Source organism: Emys orbicularis, chromosome 5, assembly GCF_028017835.1.
Source record: "Emys orbicularis isolate rEmyOrb1 chromosome 5, rEmyOrb1.hap1, whole genome shotgun sequence".
Lineage (NCBI taxonomy): Eukaryota > Metazoa > Chordata > Testudines > Emydidae > Emys > Emys orbicularis.
This window is the reverse complement of record NC_088687.1, coordinates 21,404,241-21,424,416: the sequence shown is the minus strand read 5'-3', so window position 1 is coordinate 21,424,416 and position 20,176 is coordinate 21,404,241. Positions and strand designations below refer to the sequence as shown.

Genomic DNA, 20,176 nt, shown 5'->3' with positions numbered 1-20,176 from the left:
GCCCAAGTCAGCTGGCATGGGCCTGCCGTGGGTGTCTAATTGCAGTATAGATATACCCTCCGTGGTTGAAACTAAAGCTCTTAAACTGAGTTGAAGCCATAGTCTATACTGATACTGAATTTCTTTTAAGACACTTGCATTGAAATTACAGGTTGTAAGTAGGTACAAAAGTGATAATTAAAAAAAAAATTATGTGTGTTTTGCAAAATGCAGCTACAATTTTAATGCAGTGCTAGTGTGTTAATTTTACTCTAACTTTGGTAGATTCCGGTCACTTAACACAGAATAAGACTGATGTAATTGGTGTTTTATTTCTCTACCACGATCACTTAACTTAAGGGTAGATTTCATTTTTTAAAAATATTACCGGACCCCTTTTGCACCGCAGAATCCCTCGCAAAGGTATGCCAGATCCCTAAAAATGACTGGCTCTGTGCAGAGCTATCAATCTCTTGCTTTTTCATGATTATTAAACTCGCGCGCAATTTTCCTCCTTTTTTTTTTTTTTAAAGAACAAAATTTCCCTTACCGTAAAACAATGTTGTGGAATTTTTTAACAATTTGTTTGCTTTGATGACCCGTAGGCAAGATTTATAGTTTGATAACTTCCTAGCTGATGTTTAAATAGAATCATTTATAACTTCCAGGTTTTAAACTGCCTATTTTAATTTACGGTATTGTGTAGCTAAATAGGTTGTCTCTTTCACCAACAGAAATCGGCCAGTAAAAGATATTACCTCACCCAGCTTGTCTCTATTTTAATTTAGACCCTCTTGCTTGTCTAAAATAGCTTCATTTAAATGTGCATTTTTACAATTGAGTCCATCTATTCCAATAATTAAAAGGATATCTTTTCTTTACATCTGAAAGATATACAGTGAAAGATCTTCTTTCTTGGATTTTTAAAGTGATTTTTAAAGACTTGTGAAAGGTGCCAAATTGATAGCTCTAGAGATGGTAGTCCTTGGCCAAAAAACAGGTACGGTGGGGGAGTGCAAGAGCAAGGTATCTATAGCTGTGTTGTCAAGATACCTCAATCCTGTCCTAAAGATCCCTTCTAGGAGGCTATAGGGTAGTTCAGTCTCCATCCCCATTCGGTCCTTAGACCTGTCTGCAGAGATGCCAGTTGTGATGATTTGGGCATCTGTCCATTGAGACCAACCCATGTGTCACATACAACCACAGCTGTCAGTTTGACTCAGTAAGATTGTCAGCAACAACTTTTCATCATTATCTGCCTGGACTTCAACATAGATGTGAAAGAATTTCTATCACTTTTCCAATTCCTGCATCAAGTTTTGTGATGAGGCACTTGTAAATAAAGGTCTCTAGAAATAATTTTTTTAGAGAAATAAATGTCCATTCAGCCCAGAGTCTGAGTATTCTGCACTGGGAAGTTGAGTTTTAACTAAGACTGTTTTATATCAAACATCATGATGTTAATGAGCAGAAAAAAATTGAGTCCTTGTAAATTTACGTCTAAAATGTGAGCTGTACAGGAGTAATGAAAATCCTCTTTAAAAATGTTTCCTTGAATTATGTAAAAAACCTGGCCTTTTCTTAATCCCCAAGCTCCTGTATATTAGCTTCCAGTGAACGTGGGAAATATGTAGTATCTTTGTCAGCTATTTTTAACATTGCAAGATTTTAGAACACAGAAACTAATAAAACAATATCACATTTTTGCTTCAGTATAATTTTATTTGATTTTTAACTGATTTTTAGTCTAGTGCTGAAGAAACCTAAAATGTGTTGCGAAGTGTATTAGTTTATATAAGATTCATATATTGCTTTCTAATAATCTTTTACAGATAACTGGATAAGAGAGGTTAATCTGTGGTGTCCTGCTCTTGATGTCCTTTTTTATTATGGTAAGAAATCTATTAGTCTTCAAAATACAGAAGCAAAAACATAAGTTTTACGGCTAATCTGATAATGTGGCTGCATGTGCAACATAATAGAACATGAAATAGACATTGGACAGAGTTTTCAAGATAATAGTTTAAATACAGATAGTTAATGCCCAAAAAATATTGTACTAATGTATGTATTTTTTTCTTCCTGTAGGATCCCAAGAGGATCGTAAGCAACTCAGAATTGACATTAATAATAAAGTTGTAAATTTCAATGTGATTGTGACCACGTAAGTACTGTAATTAAAAGAAACCAGTAAATGAAATCAAAATGTTGCTCTACTGACCTCTAGTGGTATTACAGAGCATCATCAACTTCTTGAATATAGAATCATATTTCTGCTCTCAAACAAGGAGTTGAATTGGGTCAGCAGAGAGTACTGTCCGTTGATTTTTTCAGTCTTACTGTTCACATGGCCAGTGTCAAAGCTTAGCACCTTTTTTGTGGTAGATATGTAAAACCGCTCTGACCCACAGCATGGTACTGCTTTCTCTGCCTTTAGTCAATACAGAAGGAAGAGTTTAGAATACAACCAAGAGCTGTGGGAGCTACACAAGGAATGCCACCATCACTGGTAGCTCAGGATAGGTGGAAGAAGCTCACAAACTATTGTGATGTTGGATATCAACATCATATAGAGTACTATAAGATGTTGTCTTATGGTGACTAACAGCATGGGGAAGAGAAGGGTACTGGAAAAATATATCAGAGATTTCTCCTTAAATGGAAGACAGCTAAAGGGGAGTTGAATGAGGAAAGCTGTGTATGGGTACATTCCTGTACATGCCACCGTCTAGATTTGACCATTATGGAGAATTGTAATTGATTGAAAATGCAAATTAAAGTAAAAGGCCCAGGAATTCTCTTCCTTTGGAAAGTTTTGAAATATCTTGTGCAATTTCCTTCCTTTTTGGAAGTTAGACATTTCAAGATGAAGATTTTACTTAAAGTAAGCTCACATTCATCTGTAATTTGCCAGTGCCAAATTGTGTTCTGTAACAAACAAAAAAAAGGCAACTGTACCCTAAAGTCACCAGTATCATTGTATCCCAAAGTCCTTCATGTACCCCTTGTAAATACACAGTACAAATACTCAACATTTGCAAAATGCAAACATAACCTGCTTTGGGCTTTTTACATCTTTTATCCCATCTTCATAAAAAATATTGGGGCTTATGTGTCTGTCCTCATTTGTGGCTCTCAAGCCCCTTCATTCTGCAAATTGAAGCCCCCAGATTGTTAAATCAAACAAGAATGTGCCTTGTCTTCAATATTTTTGTACTAAACTTTCCATTAAATATTTTTTGATCTCATACGTTTTCTACTTTTCTCTTTTTTTTTTTTTTTTTTCTTTTTCTTTTTCTATTTTTTTGTTTGATTCTGCCATTGACTTGGCTTTATACTTTCAGATTTTCAGCTGGTTAGGTTTTCCTTTTCTTAATCTAAAGCTCCTTTCACTCCCATTCTCCCTTCTTCCTATGTGACTGCTTTCCTGATTACTTCTTCCTGCTCCCACTACCTCTTCCTCAGAAAGACACCTGTCAGGCACTCACCTTAGGAATGAAGAGTTAAAGGTGAGGCCTGCTCACCAGACATAAATTGGAACTGATTGATTAATGCAGGGCAGAGGTTCTGGTGTCAGACAGGACCATGGGACCATCCCCTAACTAGATGGAGGAATGTGTAAATGCAAGACCAGTTGTCCCTTGTGCTGTTGGAGATGGGAAGGAGTCATTAAACCTGTTTGGAATTTAGTTTAACTACTAGAATCTGTGTCTAAGTTCATAGGCACACTTGCACCTCTTTAAGTGCATGTTTAAAACTTAACAAACCTCTACACATACTCAGTAATTTGTAAACATGCATAACTTGGTTCTCGCAAACAACTTTTTTAAGCCTTGAAACATTCTCAGTTAAGACTACTGAGTTTAAAACCTCAGAAATGTAATAGCCCTCTTTTTAAAAATGAGAGAAAAAAATTAACAAAGTAATGTGAATATTTTGAGTCAAGAAATGTGTGAATTTCACCTTCACAGAATTCTGAAGGCAATAAGGATTTTGCTCAGAATGTAGTAGACCAGGGGTGGGCAAACTTTTTGACCTGAGGGCCACATCTGGATATAGAAATTGGGGGTTGGGACCAAGGGGTTCAGAGGGCGGGATGGGGATCAGGGCTAGGGCTGGGGCAGGGGGATGGAACATGGGGAGGGGGCTGAGTGGTGCAGGCTCCAGGTGGTGCTTACCTCACGCAGCTCCCGGAAGCAGCGTCATGCCCCCCCTCCGGCTCCCACGCAGAGGCGTCGCGCCGGGCGGCTCTGCATTTTGCCCCGTCCACAGCCACCACTCCCATTGGTTCCCGGCCAATGGGAGCTGCGGGGGGTAGCACTTGGGGTGGGGGCTGTGTGCGGAGCCCCCTGGCCCTGGCTGCCCCTACACATAGGAGCCGGAGGGGGGACATGCCACTACTTCCAGGAGCGGCACGGAAAGCCCCCGACCCTGCTCACTGGAGCACGGAGCGGGGCAAGCTTCTGCTCCCTGGCAGGAGCTCGAGGGCCGGATTAAAAGGTCCGACAGGCCGGACGTGGCCAGCGGGTGGTAGTTTGCCCACTCCTGTAGTAGACATTGAAGTTCTATATTGAGAATTGATTATGCAGAATATCAGCTGCTTTTTTGGTATTCTGTAATTGTCAGCTCCAAACTGTTGTGGTTGGTCTCTTTCAAAGATACTGCTTATTGGGACATTATCATTTTGTTTAAATGTCTGTTATGTCATACTTTTAGGGCTTATAATTTAACTGAGTTTAAATTGCAGTATACCCTGTGTTAATAGAAGTATTAAACATTCACTTACTATGTATTCCTCTGACAGGTATAACTCTGCAATTAGCAGTGCAGATGACCGTAGCCTGTTTCGCCGTCTGAAGCTTAACTATGCAATCTTTGATGAAGGTCACATGTTGAAGAACATGGGTTCTGTACGCTACCAGCACCTAATGACAATTAACGTAAGAGAGTTTTTTGTTTTTTGGTTTTTTTTGAGTAGTCCTATGCTCCATTTACTCATGGGGGCATGATGAAATTTTGGTCTGAAACAAGAAATAGAATTCTTAATATAAGGCATTGTATGTTACAAATTTAGGAACATGATTGCATGCAACTAAAGGTCAGTCTGGATATAGAACTAGTTCGTACTTTGGTAACTGTAAATGGAGATTTATTTCCCAACTAAATATAAAGCATCTTCTTCTTACAGGGTCTCTCTAAAGTAGTAGTCAAATTTTAGAATTTTGCTTGATCTCAAAGTCTTACACTGAAATATAAATTGTCTAAGATGCAATAACCACCTGTAAGTAGTTCTCAAACTATGGAAAAGAGATTGTGCCAAAATGATAGGGTACTTGGGTGTGAATGAAGGGTTTACTACTCTGGTTAATATAAATCATACAAACTAAGAGTTGTAAGAGGTATGTGTGTGCAGTTCTAAAAAGAGACAATAATTATGCTGATGAGCTGTTTGTTAACCTATTTGAAAACATGCCACGGTCTAAAGTTGGGGGAGGAACAAACATGGGGATTTCAGGAATCACTTTTCAGCTACAATTGACTTGAAAAGAAGTAAGGTATACAGCAAATCTCATGAGGTAAATTTCCAACTTAAGCCTTTCAAAAATTTCCAGTCTACCCAGCATTTCTTGCAGAAGAAGCAAAATGTGGCTGTAAGAAAGATCATCCATTCAGAAAACTTGAGGCATGTTACTAGGTGGGGCCATGGTGAAAATTTCCATATGGCGTGCTCTGCTTATTTTGTTAATCAACGAACATCACTGGAAACTAGTCCATTTGATGCATATTGTGGGCATGAAATATATGGTTGAAAAAAGGGATAGAACTGAATGCTAAATTCCTGTCTTCTGTGACTTTTTCAGCACAAAATTTGCTTAAGCTATTCTTTAGAAGGAAAATGTTAATTCCTCTGGTATTCATTTCATGTTATTTTTGTGACTTTTCATATTGGCCGAATAGGCGAAGAATCGTCTGCTGCTAACAGGCACTCCAGTTCAAAATAACCTGTTGGAATTAATGTCTCTATTGAATTTTGTCATGCCACATATGTTCAGTGGTAGCACCAGTGAAATCCGGAGGATGTTCTCTTCAAAAACAGTAAGCAGTAAAAATACTTTTTATTTCAAAAGGATACTTTCATTGCTGTAATACTCCTCTTTTACGCGGTTTGGTTTAGTTATTATTATTTAGTTATTCCCAAGTTTTGGGAACTTGGTACACCCTTGAAAACATCACATCCATACAAACTAAACCAAATGGGTGAAATTGTATTGTAGCTCGGTGTCCCAAAACTCTTGTAATTTTTGGTTACATGAGACCAAAGGAGGGCACTTTTTTCCCTTCTCTGGCTCCTGGGTGATTGTCTCTCAGGTTGGAGCATGCAAACTAAGTAATAATAATGGCATTAATAGAGTTGAGAATTTTCACATTATAAAACTTTGAATTTTTTCTAATATTTTTCTTAGAAAGCTGCTGAAGAACACAGTATATATGAAAAGGAGCGGATCGCTCATGCGAAGCAGATCATAAAGCCATTTATCTTGAGAAGAGTAAAGGATGAGGTAAATCTGTTAACTTGCAGCTATGCTAATGAATCTGAAGTGGTGGTGTAACCATGTTGGTCCCAGGCTATGGAAGACAAGGTGGGTGAGGTAATATCTTTTATTGGACCAGCTTCTGTTGGTGAAGAGGACAAACTTTCGAGCTTCACAGAGCTTTTTGTCAGGTCCCTCTGTGAAGCTTGAAAGCTTATCCCCTCCATGAACAGAAGATGGTCCAATAAAAAATATTGCCTCACCCAACTAGTCTCCCTCAATGAATATGAAATAATTTTATTTTTGTAGTGTAAAACATTGAGAAATCTTTTAAAAGGTAACACAAGAACTTAATTTTAGGAAACTTAATAGCAGTGAAGATATTGAAAATTCTTATAGTATATGCAAGAACCTTCTGTAAGGTTTGGGTGACATTTTCTTGAGCCTCTGTCCCCTACCTTAGACCCAATCAGTCCACTTCTCCTCATCACCAGAAGTCTACAATGCCTTCCCAACCACCCCACCCCACCCCAAAAAAATGAGGCTTCAGCTACTTCTCTTCTTCCATGAGTTACTCTTCTTTTCCTCATAGAACTTTACTTTTTGCCCATACTGTTTCTGGTGCTTATTTGTTTCCTGCCTCTTTCTGTTTACAGTATTGTAAGTGATTGTCCCGATGGCATCTCTGAGATTTGCTGTACTGTTAAGCTGTAGCCAACAAATGAGTGGCTTCACTTATCACAAGTGCTATTCTGCTTCACAGTAACATCATTTTAATCAAAAGATTAACTGCATATATATGGTATAGCTGCAACTGTGGGTTTAAAGTATCTTGGGGTCCTCAAAGCCTTTTTTGTTCTGTTTAAGAACCCAAAGACCATTAGGGTGCTTGGTTCTGTCCCTGGTAGAAGTAGCTTGTCACTGGCCCCTTCCATCTAGGATTGCCTGCATGTAAGAATTGAACAAATGTTAACAGCATTCACATTCTAATGTGTAGAAATTTGATCTTAATCTTGCTGACATTTCTTCTTTCCCTGTTTGTTAATGTGTTCCCTTCACTGCTTACTGTCATCTGTTACTAGTTAATCAACGAACCCTAAGCAGAGATTTGTCTGATAAGCAGGAAAATACTTTTCAAATATTTTTAAAAATATTTCTTCAACTTTGAAGTCTATCGACTTCAATTCTTAGGACATGATTCGAAGTCCATTACGGTCAGTGAAAAGACTTAATGGTTTTTAATGGTCTGTGGATCAGGCCCCTAAAGAGTTGCTCTTAAATACACATTGTTGCAGTTCACCTTGTGGGCAAAGCACAATTTCAAACCATTCAGAGTAATCATTATTCACTTGAAATTTTTATCTTGTCTCATCAGGTCCTTAAACAACTACCCCCCAAAAAAGATCTTATTGAGTTGTGTGATATGTCAGAGAAACAGGAACAGCTGTACTATGACCTCTTCAACAAACTAAAGAAATCTATTGACAGCCAGGGTATGTGAGGGTCTGGTTGTTTTTCCCAAACTGTCTCTTAAATTGTACTAAGTTTTTGATTTGTGGAAACATCCAATACTCATTAGTTTTAGAAAACTCAGGTCATAGTTGCATAGATTAAATGTTCATTTTTTTTATTTGTGTCATTAAATCAAATGTTTGGAAATGATGGCAATATTTTTTTGGTCATAGAAAAAAACTCAGAAATGGGCAATGTCATGATGCAGCTGAGAAAAATGGCAAATCATCCTCTCTTACACCGCCAGTATTACACAGCTGACAAACTGAAGATGATGTCAATGCTTATGCTCAAGGTACGCTCATAGGATTCACAAACGTACTGTAACTTCTCTGAATTCTTCTTTTCAGGATCTTGAACAACAATGTTTGGGTGCCAGTCACTTGATCAGAAGTACCTATTTGTAAAACTTTATTTCTTTAGATTTTTCCAGTTGCATTTATCCAATGCCCAGATTGCATTGCAGACATTTTAAAATTTGAAAATAAACTTCCAGATCAGCTCTAAGAAGACTTGCTTAGGAAAGACATTTCTGGTCCCACATTAGACCACTTTTCATCAGCCCCCTCATTTTCTTGGTTGACCCTTCTCCTTATTACATGAAAAGCTTGGAAGAACAGTTGGGTCTGCCAGCATTTCCTGAAGGTCACCAAATGTGGGCTGTAGAGAACCGAAGTGGGGAAAGCGTATATACATGAACTATCCTTTTCCTAATTTGGCTTTGATTAACTCGCACTGTGTTTTGGATTAGATCTCTTTTTAAAACAAGAAAATTAAGAACCAATCTGAAAATATAATAGGCACCTTAATAAAAGTATACATGTAACCAGATTTGAATGTGCACATGTCAGCTGTGCCTGGAGCCTGATTTGGGGGGGGGGAACTCCAGGGGGGAGATGAAGCAGTTCCCCCCCCCCCTTTTTTTTTTCCAATCTCCCCTCCCACTTTATAGATATGGCTCTTTTGCTTTCCTCTTTTTGCCCAGGCATGATATACCTCTACCAGCGCTACAACCTGGGCAGGGCTTCCCATGTTTTCTATCATTGATCCAAGGATTGGATTCCCCATGAAGGAGTATTTCTTCAAGGGAAAAGGCCTGACCTAGGGATAAAAGGTCCTATGGTTTGAGGGTGTGTGGTTGGTGGCTAGTGAAGTAAAAGGTATTCCCAGTAGTTCTTCATAATTCAAGTTTCTGTAGAATCTTACCCCAGATGACAGACGTCAATCCTCCACCATCTCCTATAAACTGAACTTGAAGAGTTAATTTTGCATTAGACCCCTGTGAACCAAATTAGTGTGTGCACAGGCCTGGTTTCTGGTGCTTTTGTTCTCTGCAAAAATATTGGATGCAACTGTAGTTGCATAATCTTACTGGCTCTTTAAGGTAAGTATAAATATGCCTACAGTGGAATGCATTATATTCATTTTGTTACCTTTTTTACTTTTAGGAACCCACGCATTGTGATGCCAATCCTGACCTCATCTTCGAAGATATGTCTGTGATGACAGATTTTGAGCTGCATTTGCTTTGTAAACAGTATGCTAGTGTCAGTGACTTTAAGTTAGAGATGGATACAATTTTGGATTCTGGAAAATTTAGAACACTTGAGCGCATCCTCTCTGACCTTAAAGAAAAGGTTTGCACTAAAATAATATTCTAGTTTAAACGTCTTCTGCTTTTCACAACTTTGTTTACCACTGATTTACTGAATCCCTATTAACAGGCAGCTTTTACATGCTAACTTGATTTTTCTATAGAATACAACAGGATAGCTTATGACTTTATGGCACATATTTGATAGAACTGTACTGCTGTTCTGTGTCACACATGCAGTTGATTGAATAGGGGAAATTGCCATCCTGCAAAAGTGTTCAAAGAAGTGTGTTTAGGGTTGCTCAATGTTCAGTGCTAACAGTAATGAATCATATTGATTTTCTGAAAAAGCTGTTTTTTTTACCTTTTGTACTAATAAATAGGATTAGATATTATAGTGTATATAATCTGTGCAAAAACAATATTTAAAGCTTAGGGAAAACTAAATGTTTTTCCCTGTTTCCTCCAATAATCAGAATATTCATCCTAGAACACTACCATAGCCTCTTAAGATATGTCTCAACAGCAGCTGGGTGGTGTAATTCCTAGCCTGGGTAGACATACTTGCACTAGCTCTACTTGAGCTAGCACACTAAATATAGCAGCGTGGCCATGGTGGCACGAGTGACAGTTTGGACTACCTGCCCAAGTATGTACACAGGTTGTTGGGTGGCATTGTACTCGGGTGGCTAGCTCAAGCCACCACCTATGCCCTTGTGGGGTCACTCTGCTATTTTTAGCATGTTGGCTCAAGCAGAGCTAGGAAGAAGGGGTGAAGATGATGATGGATTACAAAGACAAGATTATGGTGTTCATTACTTTAGGCATTTGTACAGGCGCCTCGGACAGTAATGACCAGCAAGGCTATGTTTCTTCCCTGTTGCAAGGAAAACAATTTCAAAATAAATCTATTTGAATAAAACTATTACTCGTGGGGGGTTTTGTGTGTTTGCAGTTGCACGTATAAGAGATTTTACTGTATTTAACTGCTAGTGCCCAAATTACGTAAATGTTCAAATTAGGGTGCCTAAAGTTAGTAATCTAAATACATGTTTTGGCACCCCAAGATACTTTGAACACCCCACCTCTTATTGAAAGTAGACCAGTTTAATTTAAGTGCCTAAATATGGATTTTGGTGGCTGATCTAGGCATCGAGGTTGGAAAATTTAGGCCCAAATGTATAGTGCAAATAAGTGATTTTCTAATAAAACATTTATGTAATTAATGTCTTCCCTAACTGACTTCTTTTCCTCCTTCCCCAGGGTGATAGAGTTGTATTGTTTAGCCAGTTTACTATGATGCTGGACATTTTAGAAGTTCTCCTAAAACAGCAACAGCACCGATATATTAGGCTGGATGGAAAGACACAGATTTCTGAAAGGTAAGTGAAACTTTTTTTGCAAGAGGTGCGAGTAAGTTAATGCACATGTGCAGTTGTTTTTCCCACAAAGTTGAGAATTTCAGGTGTAGACATTCACTACAGCAATGGGAGGGGTTCTCCCATCATGTAGTTAATCCACCTTCTACTTAAGATGTGGTAGCTAGATTGACGGAAAAATTGTTCTGTCAACCTAGCACTGTCTACATGGGGGGGTTAGTTTAACTAACTAGGTCGCTCAGGGATGTTGATTTTTCACACCCCTGAGTGACATAGTTCAGTCAACTTAACCTTTGAGTGTAGACCTCTCTGTCCCTCCACTGGCTCTCCTTTCTTCACTAAACCAAATTCAAGTTTCTTGTCTTCACCATCTGGTCCCCTGATATTCTCCTCTTTCCTATCTACCCTTTGTTTCTTTAAGCATCATCCTCTCCACTCTCGCACAGATGCCAGTCAATGCCCTCCTTGGCTTCTTCCACAATCTTTTTCTATTTTTTCTTCTGTCACCTTCTATTTGTAAAGTGCCCTTTCTGAGCTGGTTTGGAAGGCCACTAACCTCTCTTGACTCAGTCTTCTCCTCCTTAAGATCCTCTTTAGCCATCTGATAGTGATTAGGATGTGAGGCACTTGGGAGTAATGTATTTTTATGTGTAAATTGGGGGGGAGGAGTGTATTTATATTAAAAAAAGTGGAACTGAAAGGATATCACTCTTCATCCTGACTGCTTTGCTTACATATTGATTTCCTCTTCCCCCCCCCCCCCCCCCCACCCCCCATTCCTCTGTCTGGAAAACAGCTATTGTAATTAACAGAATTGTTTTTCACAAGGCATGATTTGTGTGTGCTTTAATTTTGTAGGATACATCTGATAGATGAATTCAATACAGATATGGGTATTTTTGTATTCCTGCTTTCGACCAAAGCTGGTGGCCTAGGAATAAATTTGACTTCAGCAAATATTGTTATTCTTCATGACATTGACTGCAACCCTTACAATGACAAGCAAGCAGAAGATCGATGCCATAGAGTAGGTCAGACCAGGTAAGTTTTTAATTAATATTACATTAGCAAACTGAAAGAAGTGTATGCAGCGTGTGTTTGTTCCTGCCTGCTCTATAGTTTGGAGATGGTGGATATTTTGGGAGATGGAAGAAGAAAAGATACAGGTAGTTGAAAATAACGTGCAGAGGAGAATGGCAGGCAAGCAGAGAGTAGACAGAGTGCACATGGAAGAAACTAGGGGGAAGATGAATTGGAACTTTGATAAGCTGGAGAATTTGAGGTGGGTTGTACATGTGATAAGAGCAATCAGCAAAGAAAGTATGGGAAGAAGATGACAGCAAGATAGGCCATGAAAGACAGAGGAGATGATGGAAGGACTGTTAGAGAAGTTAGAGGAGAAAAGGACTGGAAATCAAAGACCTATGAATTTGTGCCATGGACGGAAAGGAGTGCAAGGAATCGTGGGCACCTCCTGTCCCTTGTAAATGGGAAAAGAAGTCAAGAAGTGAAGTGAAGAAGTGATTGCACTAATTTGAGAGAGTTGGATTTTGGCAGGCCTTGGGTAGGCATGATCACTTTCTGGGATGTATCAGGCTAAATAGCGCCAAACTGTGGAAAGGAACAAGTATTTCTTAATTCACAATAATGATATAATAGACTTAATCCTCTTTTTTGTGGGTTTTAGAGAAGTACAAGTCATAAAGCTAATCAGTAAAGGGACTATTGAGGAGTCTATGCTCAAAATCAGTCAGCAGAAGTTGAAGCTAGAGCAAGATATGACTGCAGTAGATTTAGGTAAGTCTTTATTACTCATATTAGTTAATGTCATATTTCATAGCTGTCCTCTATATAGAACTAAATAAATTTGCTACTTCTCCTTAAAGTGCAGTTTTACTCTGAAAACTGAGTCCTTGGTGTTGAAAATCCAGACTGCTTCCCGTGTCCCCTGTCTCATTGTCACCTAGTTTTCTCTTAACTTCTGCAATGCACTTATGTAAAATAGAAATTAATATTAAAAATACCACCAGATTTACTGTACTGATTATATTCACTTTCCTGGTTAATTCAATAAAAACCTTCATTTTTATTTCACTTGAAGCTGCCCCAGAACTTAATACTGGAATATCACAAATGCAGGGGCTTGCCTCTGAATACTCTGGGCATGATGGATGATTACAGTTGATAATCTTAGTAGTGAAAACCCAATGGTGTTCTACGCATTGAAAGAGCTACAGTCAAGTCAAGGGGGAGGGACTTCTTGTTGAAGTGTAAAACTAGACAGAGCCTTACTGCTTGGATGAACAGGGTTTATTCATGTGAAATGTTTTCATTAATGCAGCATTAATGGTTTGCTTTTATTCTGCAGGAGAAGAAGGGACCATTCCTGGAGATATAGCCACATTATTAAAAACTTCATTAGGTCTGTAAAATGTAAATAAAATAGCTGTGGATTTTATTGGCGAGAAAAAGGCAATGTGGTACACCCATGGACTTTTACATTACTGGTGACCATAAGTTTTATGAACATTTATAACTTTTTGTAATTCCTTTCCTGTATTTCTCATGGTATTGAAGATTTTTAACACTGATAGAATTCTCCAGATGCTTGAAAACAAAATGTGTAAATGCCACACACATATGTAGTGCATAAAATGTTGAATAATCCATATTTTACAAAGCAGTTTTAAAAATGGGGACCTAGTTAGTGATGACTTTACCAGATCTGCTAATGCTTAAGATTTGTCAGTATTTTTGTAATTATTTCTACCTCCCAAATATATATAAGAACTGTCTGTTTCACTGGATAATGTGTGTAGATTTTTTTTTACATGTGCCTTATTTGACAATGCTCATGTCTGTTTATGCTTGTTTTTGTTCATTTGAAGTACTGTACTGTTTTTGTATCAACTTGTTCGAATAAAATTGTCTAGATGACCTGGGTCTTTTTTATTTGAAACAATGTTCTACTTTACCAGTAGGAACAAAATAAAAAGCAGCAGCTTTCAAACTGCTTCAGATATTCTACTCTAACTGCTCTTTGCTTAATCAAATAATGGTAATATTTCATTTGTACTGCACTCAGAACTGTGCTTAGAAACGTGGATGTGAAGATTGAGTTCCTGCCCTATAGAACTTTCAGCCTAAGGCCATGATCCTGTAAAGACTTTATGCACTGAAAGTACTGGGTAGTTCTGTTGATTTCAGTGGGACAACTCAGTGTGTAAAATGAAGCATGTAAGGCAAAGATTTAATTATAAACAGGGCACAAGTGAGATCAATAACCAAGGTAAGGAAAAGAGAGGAATCCTAACAGGATTACAAGCATAAGGTTCTTTCTTTAAAGTGGCATCTAAGATGGCCCTGAACTTTGAGAAACCTCTGGAAAACAGCTCTTTGGAAGAGGTTATAAAAATGTTATGCAGCCCCAACCATCTCACTTGCTTCCTTGCTGCACTTGGGGCTGGACTTTACCTCCATTGACCTCTCCATGTCTAGGGAAACTTCTAGCATTTTGATCAAAACTCTCTTAATTTCTAGTCCTGCCTTATAATTACTCTAGTTCATTAGCTAGTCTATAGGGGTATGTCTACACAACAGCTGGGAGGTGAGATTCCTAGCTCAGGTGAGACATACTCATGATAACCTCTGCTCAAAGTAGAATGCTAAAAACAGCCATTTAACTGCAGCTGCATGAACAGTGGTTTGGGCTAGCTACCCAAGTACAATCCCATCTGACCTCCTGGGTATGTACATGGGTAGCTAGCCTGAGGAAGCGGGACGCAGTGCACCTGGGAGAAGACAGTAAAGAGCAGATGAGAGGCCTGAGAAGAGGAGAGACAAAGAGCAGCAGAGAATTGCCTGAGGGAAAGAGCTGCAGGAAAGCTCAAGGAGAGCAGTAACTGTGAGCTGCTGGTGATAAGTTCAAAGGAAACGGCTGAAGGATGGATTAGAGCTGGGGAACCCTGCCAAATTGAAGGAAGGCTGGTGCAGTGGCCCCTAGGAATGAGGAGAAGAACCAGCATGGTCAGGATAAAGGGCCCAGAAGTAAGGGTTGACTTCAAAGGGATGTCCTGGGGAGCAGGTGTAGGACTCACAGGCTAGGAAGGTTCCCCTAAGCAAGGGAGGCCTGGGGGAATTAAATTCTGTAGGGAGCTTCTTGTGAGAAAGCTGACTTGAGGCTACGGGAGAAGACTTGAGGGAGAAAAGCGATTCTTGGAACTCTCGGGTAGGAGACCTGGAGAGTGAGGCCCTGGAACAGGGATTAAGTAACTGTGACCGAGTGGTTCGTGACTCTCAGGTTGGTGACCAGGGATAGTGACCTCCTAATGGTATTAAAGAGCTGCTGTGTTATAGCCTTGTTTTACTTTGGGGGTTTGAGAGGAATTGTTTTGTGGGTTTTTTGATGTTTACTGCAAGAGATCTGTGGACTGTGGTGCTTTATATGACTAAAAGGGTTTGAATCTGTGGTTTGCTGCTAATAGAGACAATATTCCTTTGTATGGGTGGCTGAAGAGGAAACTGAAGTAGGTGTATGGCTTGTTTCTTGCCTGCAATAGGGTTGCCCTGCCCTTCTCTGACACACCTACTGTGTCTTTTCTTTAGTCCTGGAATTAAACAAGAACACACAACCTGCCACTGAAAGAAAAAACTGAGCTTCACATTGTCCAGGAGAAGAATAGAGTAGAAGTACAGAAGTAGTAAAAATGAGGCTTTCTCTGAAGGAACTGTCTCTCCGGTCTGTAGTCATCTAAAGCACAAACTAGATTAAGGAATCTCTAGGACAGCTCCAAGGTAGTTATTTTAATCTAATTTACCAGATTCCAAAATGAATGGTTAACAAGTGCCGAGGAAAGATTTAGTTTTGAAGGAGAATTCAGCTCTAGTTCAGCTGTGGCACTAAACTGATATGTAGGAGAAATAAGGCTTTCATTCATGCTTGTCTTTACTTATCTCTTCGGTTTACTGAATACTGCCTATTGAGTCAGACAGCTTTAGACAGGCTCAAAATTGTAGTTTTTGTTGCATTTGTTTTTTGTTCAATACTGTGAAGTTAGTGAGTGGTTATTCTGTGGATGTTATAAAAAAAACACATTGAGGATCCTGTGGCCTGCAATGTTAAACTGGCAGAAGGATGGGAGAACAGAGAGGAATAATTGGTCCTCTAGTTATCTTCAGAAAAGTTATTGGGGATAGTGAGAACAAATTGGGAGTGTAGGGTTAGAGCTGGGGATTGAATGTCAAGCGGTATGGATTCTGTTCTCCACTCTGCCAAATGCTCAATGTGTAACCTCAGGTAAGTAATTTAACTTATATCTCTGTTTCCACATGGATAGAACGAGTATATAACTCATCTTTGTCAAGTGCCAAGTAAAAGGCATTGTGCATATCAGTTTCACAACTTCTGTTGGAGACCCATCTTGGGTTGGACTGATAAATGGGTGTGCCCCCTTCTTCACAGTGATTGCTTCCATCTTATTTTATCTGTTCTTACTTCAGCTTTTCTATCCTTTTCCTTGTCTCTAACTTGTTTCCCTTATTTTTTTCTTTTCTTGTGCTGGCTCTTCTCTCTACTCCCTGCTTTGCCCTTCCTTTTATAGCTCCACGTTCCCCACTCATCAGATAGGTACATGGTGTGCCCTTGGGGTGAGAGGTGTCTGTTGATGCCACCCAGTGCTCAACAAAATCTTGGCTACTGCAGCTTCCACTTGCAGCATTGTATGCGAGTTTCTCCTGTGGGAGCAGAGAGGTAAAGTTGGCTGCCTTTCAAAGAGTAACCAGAATTACCTACACACACAACACGTTTGAACAGAACCCATGGGGATCTGGGTTCCTGCAGTTTTCCCCACTCACACTGATGGTCTGTTTTGCCCTGTGTCCCTTCCCTTTCCTCCCTCTCTGAACTAGTTTTACTACCCCTCATATTAAGATAGTCATAAAGATGTGGAATAGTACTGTCAAGACAATTTCTGTCCATGAAACTTTCCTCATTGTCTCTTCTCCCTCCCCAACATGTTTCTCTGGAAAGTGCAGTGAAAGCAGAGTTGGACTGATCAGTTTCAGAATTGCTGTATTTTAAATCTTTGAACATGCGGGGGTGGGGGCGGGAGTGATGTACAGTGCTGGTCGTCTCCAAACTCACCATCAGGGCCGGCTCCAGGCACCAGCTTCTCAAGCAGGTGCTTGTGGCGGCTGCTCCGTAGAGGGGTGGCAGGTCCAGGTATTCGGCGGCAATTCGGCGGACGGTCCCTCACTCCGCCTGGGAGTGAAGGACCTCCCGCCGAATTGCCGCCGCAGATCGCGATCGCGGCTTTTTTTTTTGGTTTTGGCTGCTTGGGGTGGCCAAAACCCTGGAGCCGGCCCTGCTCACCATAGCATTCCCAGTCTACCATGTCCACTTTTCCATTCATCTTTCATAAACAGAGTTAAATTGTTGATCATGTTGCTTTTCTACACTGAAAAGTATAATCAGTCACTGACATATATAGTAAATAATCATTACACGCTTAAACATACATTGAAATGCAGTCTTAGTATAAATCTCCATGCTATAGTCACAGAGGAAAAAATTCAGTCTGGTGTATTTTTAGTCCATTTTATAATCAATTATAACAGTGTTTAATTCAATCTGCATCTTGCAACATTACACATGCATAAAAATATTAAAGGCCAAGTTCTCGGAAACTTGTTCTCCATTGATAACTGTTCTCCTTACCCCTGAAACCTAATGCAAAACAGAGAAGAGGAAGAATTTAATCTGTCCACTGATGTTTTCCAAGCAGGTGTGATAGACTGGATCAAATTAGGCATTGAGTCATCTTAATTTTTGTAAATTAGTAACTTTAGAGGTGCTGGGGTTATGTTAAAAAAATACACATAAACATGTTCTTCAAAACCAGAAAAGCTGATCTACAGTGTAGTCTTTGGTCTTTGCTGAATCCAGTCTGCAATAGCAGGAAGGGCTTGTACTCTCTCTTTCAGAGCCAAAAGTTTAGGGTAGTTGTCTGCCAGGCCAGGCTTAAGGAACCGAAGTGTTGTACTACACACATCCCAGTAGAAATCAGCCCAGGTTACCTGGTGAAAATGAAAAGGGTAAAACAAAATTACTCACTTAGTATATACAATCAAATAACAGAACTATTAACATCAAAGACCTGGTCTATACTGAATCCAAGGGCTGGTCTACACTGGGGGGGGGGAGGATCGATCCAAGATACGCAACTTCAGCTACGCGAATAGCGTATCTGAAGTCGAAGTATCTTGGATCGAATTACCTGGGGTCCAGACTGCGCGGGATCGATGGCCGCGGCTCCCCCCTCGACTGCGCTACCGCTGCTCGCTCTGGTGGAGTTCCGGAGTCGACGGTGAGCGCGTTCGGGGATCGATATATCGCGTCTTAACGAGACGCGATATATCGATCCCGGATAAATCGATTGCTACCCACCGATACGGCGGGTAGTGAAGACTTATCCCAAAATGAGGATAGAGAACCACACTTTAAATTTGGTTTGGGCCCTCCTATCTTAGCCAGCTATATCTTGTTTAAATAAAAACAACAAGGAGTCCTTGTGGCACCTTAGAGACTAACACATTTATTTGGGCATAAGCTTTCGTGGGCTAGAACCCACTTCAGATGCATGGAATGAAAAATACAGGAGCAGATATAAATATATGAAAAGATGTGAGTTACCTTACCAAGTGTGAGTAGTTACCTTCAATCTACAATTACAGAAGTTATTCCCTGATGAGGTTACAATCAATTGCTTTTAGTGTAAGGTGGTATGTTTAGATCCTATCCATGCTATAAATTTTAAATATATTTTAACTTGATCCACTGACTTGATTTAGGTGTAGACAGGGGTCTTAGCCTGAACTGTTTAGAAATCATGCTTGCTGAATTGATTTTAAAATGTGGTTGTAAACCAGTTCAGTTCATACTCAGTTTAAATATGGCTTTGGTCAGCAGTGTGGACAGGATCAATCTATGCAAATTGATTTTTGAAACTTCCAATTTCAAACCCTGAGGCTTCTAAGCAAAGGCTGGAACAATTACTTTTAATTCAGTTCAAACATAGTTTAGCTCCATTCACACTGACCAGCAGTGTTTAAAATGGTCTGGTTCAAAACTGGTTCAGCAAACATGAGTCCAGGCCTGTGGGTGTGAAATAGTGAGTGTAGTCAGAGCCTGAAAGTGTGTTAGGAAGAAAAGCAAAGAATTAAAACCAACACCCAACAAAGGATGTTTCTCAGATCTCTGACTGTGAAGGTGAAAATAGTTTAACTTCATCCAGTTACTTTGCTCCAGTGACAACTGGATTTGGAAGAGGAAAAAGAAGATACTCACAGATTTCCCAACCAGCCACTTATTATCCCCTAAGAAACTGTCCAAATCTCGTAGTAGCCCAGGAGCTGTATTAGTGAGGAGGTCATTAAATATCTGTTGCTGCAAAAAAGCACATGTAAGTGGAGAGTAAGTCAAATCTGATTATTCTTGAGTGCACTGTTCATGAAACAGAAAATATAGCATAAATATGGGCTTGGAAAACTTAGTTACAATGGAGTCATTTGTTTTGATTAATGTGGCCTGAAAAATATTTACTGGTAAAATGATTGAATAGTTGTACCTTTATTTAAGCATGCAAGCAGGTATTGCAATATTAATTAAAGCTAACTGATGAGCTGTCTGATATATTGATGTTGAAAAGGGCATTTGTGCACAATGTCCTGTTCGCTAGCATCAGACCAATGAGCCTAACTAGCCTCAGTGAGTCCTCTGTCTTGACACCAGACACCTAGAGAAGGGGTGTGAACCCTCCACTGACTTGCAAGACCTGCACCGTGACATCAAACCAACAACTCGGGGATGTCACAGAAGCTTATCCTTTGACGTCGGATCAGCAAGCTAGATGGGCTGAGCCTCTGGTCCAGCTAGTCTAGTCATCTGCCTCTGCCTTTGGCCAACACCAGCTGCTGCAGAAGAAGGCACAAGAAACTCTGCAATGGACCACTTTTGAATAACCTGTTTGTAAGTGAAGTTTTCTTCCTGCTAACAGTTGGTTTATTACCTGAAGCATGCAGGTTTATATCCATTTTAAATGTTATGCTAATATACTAGTGGATGTTCTCATAAATGTCTAATCTTTTCTTGAACCTTGCTAAGCTCTTGAGTTTAATGCTAT

General features: G+C 39.6%; 2 protein-coding genes across 2 annotated transcripts in view; one reads left to right on the top strand and one right to left on the bottom strand.

The window, feature by feature from the left end:
- SMARCAD1 (SWI/SNF-related, matrix-associated actin-dependent regulator of chromatin, subfamily a, containing DEAD/H box 1) overlaps positions 1-13,881 on the top strand; it is a 76,504-nt gene extending 62,623 nt beyond the window's left edge. The window contains exons 13-24 of the mRNA XM_065404628.1: positions 1,812-1,871; positions 2,068-2,143; positions 4,784-4,919; positions 5,938-6,075; positions 6,444-6,539; positions 7,888-8,005; positions 8,198-8,319; positions 9,473-9,661; positions 10,882-11,000; positions 11,856-12,038; positions 12,685-12,794; positions 13,366-13,881. Of these exons, the coding sequence (XP_065260700.1) occupies positions 1,812-1,871; positions 2,068-2,143; positions 4,784-4,919; positions 5,938-6,075; positions 6,444-6,539; positions 7,888-8,005; positions 8,198-8,319; positions 9,473-9,661; positions 10,882-11,000; positions 11,856-12,038; positions 12,685-12,794; positions 13,366-13,427 (1,409 nt within the window). The 3' untranslated portion in view covers positions 13,428-13,881. The remainder of the gene's footprint in view (positions 1-1,811; positions 1,872-2,067; positions 2,144-4,783; positions 4,920-5,937; positions 6,076-6,443; positions 6,540-7,887; positions 8,006-8,197; positions 8,320-9,472; positions 9,662-10,881; positions 11,001-11,855; positions 12,039-12,684; positions 12,795-13,365) is intronic.
- Positions 13,882-17,906: 4,025 nt separating this feature from the next.
- Positions 17,907-20,176, bottom strand: part of HPGDS (hematopoietic prostaglandin D synthase) — a 44,292-nt gene continuing 42,022 nt past the window's right edge. Inside the window, exons 4-5 of the mRNA XM_065405695.1 lie at positions 19,342-19,440; positions 17,907-18,071 (exon numbers count right to left, since the gene is read on the bottom strand). Coding sequence (XP_065261767.1) covers positions 17,907-18,071; positions 19,342-19,440 — 264 coding nt within the window. The remainder of the gene's footprint in view (positions 18,072-19,341; positions 19,441-20,176) is intronic.